The sequence below is a fragment of the Marmota flaviventris genome, chromosome 12 (assembly GCF_047511675.1).
Source record: "Marmota flaviventris isolate mMarFla1 chromosome 12, mMarFla1.hap1, whole genome shotgun sequence".
Lineage (NCBI taxonomy): Eukaryota > Metazoa > Chordata > Mammalia > Rodentia > Sciuridae > Marmota > Marmota flaviventris.
In genome coordinates, this window is record NC_092509.1 from 78409270 (window position 1) to 78413824 (window position 4555).

Consider the following 4555-nt stretch of genomic DNA (forward strand, 5'->3'; position numbering starts at 1 on the left):
GGAGCATGCCTACAGTCACAAAAATTCTGGAGGCTGAGGCAGAAGGATTGCAATTGAGGGCCAACCTGAACAATTTAGGGAGATTCTGTCTCAAAATAAAGTTAAAAGGACTGGGGATAGGGCTCAGTGGAAAAGTGCTCTTGGGTTCAATTCCTAGCACTGCAACAACAACAAAAAAAATTCATTGCTGCTCATATTTTTTTTTTTTTTTTGTGTGTGTGTGTGTGTGTAGCAGCTCCTGGTCCAGCACCATGTATTCTTGCCTATGGATATGTCTCATATTTGCTGTGTCCTTAGTCCTCCTGAGATTCTTCCTTCAAGAGAATAAAGAACAACAAGTTGATTATAACACAATATTGGTGAGTACCAGAGATGGAGGCTGGACCATTCGCCAACCCATCAGTAGGAAATGTTCACAATTATGTAAAACACTCTAGACTCATCACAGGCATTCTGAGAGCACTTGAAAAATTCAGAGCATGTCACAGCAGAGATATGCTTTGAACCAGTCTGGAGATATGGTTAGGATGTGAGGAGGGACAGGGAAGAGGAGGGGGCACTGGAGGTGTGGAAAGGGTAGTACACAGCCACCTCTGGAGGACTATGCTGATTGGCAAGACCACACTGATTGCCAGAACCGCAGGCCACCAGGACCACAGGGCTGCTGCCACCACCCTCACCAGGACCTGATAGGGGACATGTAATTCATCCCATTTCTCACATGAAGGGACTTGAAGTAACTTCTCCACTGTAAACACCTGCGAGTGAGAAGACCATATCACACATGGGGGCGCACTGAGGCTTTGGAATCCACATTTTGTCTGGGCTGCCTCAGACCAGCCAGACAGAAGCACAGGGTGGCCTGGGGAAGGGGTGCAGAACTGGGTGTGGTTAGGCTGAGCGAGAGAAAAAACTTCAGACTGACCTGTGACTGTGAGTTCCCTGAGCACAGGACCAGGCCTTGTCTTCAGCGTCTCCCTCAGAACCCAGCCCAGGCCTCAGGAGAGGCAGATGACACTGACCAGCCTGCTGATGATAAAGAAAGGGTGTGGCCAGAGGCAAGTCTACTCTGCATGGGCCTAGGAACTTCCCAGACACATTCCACACAAACCTGGCCACACATGCCCCACTCAGGGCCATGGCTTCTGCTGGGAAGCACCTTGAGGTGTGACCAGGTGGAGAGAGAGGGTAGCTGAGCCCTGACATTCATTCTCCCTGGTGACTGGGTCCTGGGGCTCATTCAGCCTGCCCTCAAGGGGGATGTGCCCCTCAGTTGTCTCCAGAGGGTCTGGGGATAAACCTCATGGCTGATACATATCCATCTTGTCCTCAGAAGGAGAAGAAAGAAATCCTTCAGCAGACAGTTCAGGAACAAATCAACTCTGAAATCAGTAACCACCTGGAAGTCTTCAGGGAGATGCAGAAAAACTCCCCTCTACTCCAGTGTGCCAACTACACACTCCTGGCTGGAGCCCTTCCCCAGGAAAAGAGTGAGTATGGGGGGAGCAGGCAGACTGGGCAAAGGTCAGACAAGGTATTTTAACTAGAAAAGGGGAGGAGGGCAAAGCGGAGTGAGCTGGTGGCTGGCAAGCACAGGAGGGCACTGTGAGCCAGGGCCGGGCTAGGGAATTCCAAGCAGGTCGCAATCCTGGGTGCATTTTCCTCTCTCCTGTTTACCTCTTGAATGCCCCACAGGATGAGAAGACCATAGTGACCCTGTGTTGGAGCCACCCCATGTGAAGCTCAGACATGGCAGGCCCCCGGGGGGGGGGGGGGGAACCAGGATGAGAGAGGAGCCCAGGGGAGCCCTGGGAGAGAGATCCAGGTAGAGGGAAAAGGGGCCATGTGGGCTCTGTGTCCCAATACATTTTACTGCCAGACCCTGAGGCTTGCAGGGGTCCATGGAGTTTCTCTAATCTAGGTCTGAGTGACCCATGATGACTGAGATCATTCTGAAGGTCAAATATGCTAAGCATATTTGTCCTGCATCATACATAGCAGTGTCCTTCATGAGTTTCCCCCACATCCTTTCAAAGTACTGAAAAAAAGAAACCACTTCACAACTTCTGATCCCTTAGTAACCTCTCACCTGGACCATACACTCCCAGGGAAAAGAAAAGTGAATTTGTGCCAGGCATGGTGGCACATACCTGTAATCCCGGTGACTTGGGAAGGAGGATCACAAGTTTCAGGGCAGCCTCAGCAGCTTAGCAAGACCCTGTCTCAAAAAACTAAAAAGTTCTGGGGATGTAGCTCAGTAGTAGAGCACCCCTGGGTTAATCCCCAGTACAATAACAACAAAAAGAAGACAAAAGAAAGAAAAGTGTTTGTCGCAGGGATTGGCATGAAAGGGAGGGTCTTAGGAGAGTCCTAGGAACTCTCCACCATCCTGAAGTGCTAAAGGTCCCCCTGTCTCTCTCAGAGCTGCTGACAGTGGGCATTTCCTCAGTGCAACGCCCCCAAGGGAGCTACCTCCTGGACACCCTGCAGTCCCTGTTCCAAGTTTCCTCAGAAGCTGAGCTGAAGTCTATAGTGGTGCTGGTGCATCTGTCAGACCCTGACCCTGAGTGGCTCAGCCAAACAGTGGCCAATATTTCAGACCTCTTCAACCTACACATTGAAGCCAGGAAGCTGCTTGTGGTCCATGGGCTTCTGGATAACTCCCCGCTGAAGAACATAAACCAATATTCCTCCTGTGAAGAACTTTATTTCAGGCAGAAAGTGGATTATGCCCTCCTCATGAACTTTGCAAGCAACCTCTCTGATTACTTCCTGTTGATGGATGATCATGTTCAGTACACTTTCTATTTTGTCTCTGCCATCTACTGGGCATTATCAGCCTGGAAAGAATTCCCCTGGGTGATCCTGGAATTATCCAGCCTGAGATTCTCTGGGAAAGTGTTCCACTCCAGGGACCTCTCCCACCTGGCCTCTTTCTTCCTCCTCTTCCCCAAGAACACTTCTGCTCCCATGCTTCTCTCTAGATTTCATCTTCTCTTGGCACAAAATGTTCCAATTCATCTCAGTCCCTCCATGTTCCACCACATGGGCAATTATTCTGAACTGGAGGACACATGCTTTCCTGTGGAGAAGGACAAGGTCTTTGGGGAGCCAGACAATCCCACGGCTATTGTAGTCACTGACATGATGTCTATACTGAACATTGTTCCACTATACGCTTATGTTCTGAACGAGGAGCCCTACACTACCTTGGATCCTGAAAAAGGCAACCACCTCACAGTGATTCTGGATAGACCACAAAAAATCATCCGAATAGTGGTGCTGACAGGCATTGAGGAAAACGGGATGTATCAACTGCAAAAGGGCAGAGTACTACTGGGCTATGACATCATGGAACATTCCAAACGCTGTGTTCGCTATTTCCTGCTAGGGCCACTGGTACGAGGAAATTTGGACCAGAGGGTATTTTATGACGAAGATTCTATGGAGAAGCTGAGTTGTATACGACTGGAGGTGTCAGAGTCTCAGCAGTGGCTCGTGATCAGGCAGATCAAAGTCTGGACAGACCCTGAGGAAGAGGAGAGTTAGAGGTCACAGTGGGCATTCTGGAATAGGGTTTGGGAATAGAGCTACAGGATTCACAAATAAATCCAGAAACTGAACAACAGCTGGTCCTTTTGAATAGGGTAATCACGTAATTTATTCTCCAAACTGGGACCCTGCAGAGAATGGAAGAAAGTGCTATTGAAAACTATACTGGAGGCCACCAGTGTGACAACACCTGCCTGTAATCCCAGCTACTCCGGAAACTGAGGCAGAAGGATCACAAGTTTAGGGTCATTCTTGGTAATTTAATAAGTCTCTGTCTGAAAGTTAAAAAAAGGGGTCTGGGGTTGTGGCTCAGTGGTAGAGCACTTGCCTAGCATGTGTGGGGCACTAGGTTCATTTCTTAGCATCACATTAAAAAAAATAAACAAATAAAATATTTTTAGAAGAGTTATATATGGGGAAAAAGAAGATGAAAAGACAAGACATAAGCCGGTAGAAAATATTTTTAAAAAATAAAATAAATTAAATTAAATTAAAAATCACTGAGTGTGTAAAGCATGCCTTGGTCAATCCCCAGTAATGCAAAAAAAAAAAAAAAAAAAAAAAGAAAATTATATTAGAACAATAGATATAAACCAGGAACGTCCTGAGCAAAATGAAATGTATGTGTTCACCTAATTCTGAGTTTTCTAGGATTCTTAAAATAAAATGACACAGTCTAATTAGGGATGAGGGTCAGAGACAAGTCAATGTTCTTCTGTTTCCAAACACCAGGCAGGAGGAGTCGCCATGAACTGCCTTGGTTCTTATCTGCACATAGGTAAAATGTCCTACGATCTTTTTGTAAGGGAGATATTTCTCTATCTAGAGTTGGGAACAGTCTTTTTTTTTTTTTAGTTGTAGATTGACACAATACCTTTATTTTATTTATTTTTATATGGTGTTGAGGCTCGAACCCAGTGCCTCACACATACAAGGTGAGCATTCTACCACTGAGCTACAATCCTAGCCCAGGACCAGTCTTAATAGCACTGTATTCATGGAG

The 4555-nt window shown here is 47.0% G+C and overlaps 1 protein-coding gene across 1 annotated transcript; it reads left to right on the top strand.

Annotated features, from left to right (window-relative positions):
- The first annotated feature begins 251 nt into the window (after nt 1-251).
- LOC114100795 (alpha-1,3-mannosyl-glycoprotein 4-beta-N-acetylglucosaminyltransferase C-like) lies at nt 252-3549 on the top strand. Its single transcript, XM_071619739.1, has 3 exons — nt 252-359; nt 1334-1490; nt 2423-3549. The coding sequence occupies exons 1-3, from the start codon at nt 252-254 to the stop codon at nt 3547-3549; spliced, it is 1392 nt and encodes a 463-aa protein (XP_071475840.1).
- Nucleotides 3550-4555: the final 1006 nt, after the last annotated feature.

Coding starts and splice junctions, on each gene's coding strand:
- LOC114100795 (XM_071619739.1), top strand. CDS start 252: ATGTATTCTTGCCTATGGATATGTCTCATATTTGCTGTGTCCTTAGTC. Junction 360..1,333: donor TTGATTATAACACAATATTG/GTGAGTACCAGA, acceptor TCTTGTCCTCAG/AAGGAGAAGAAAGAAATCCT. Junction 1,491..2,422: donor AGCCCTTCCCCAGGAAAAGA/GTGAGTATGGGG, acceptor TGTCTCTCTCAG/AGCTGCTGACAGTGGGCATT.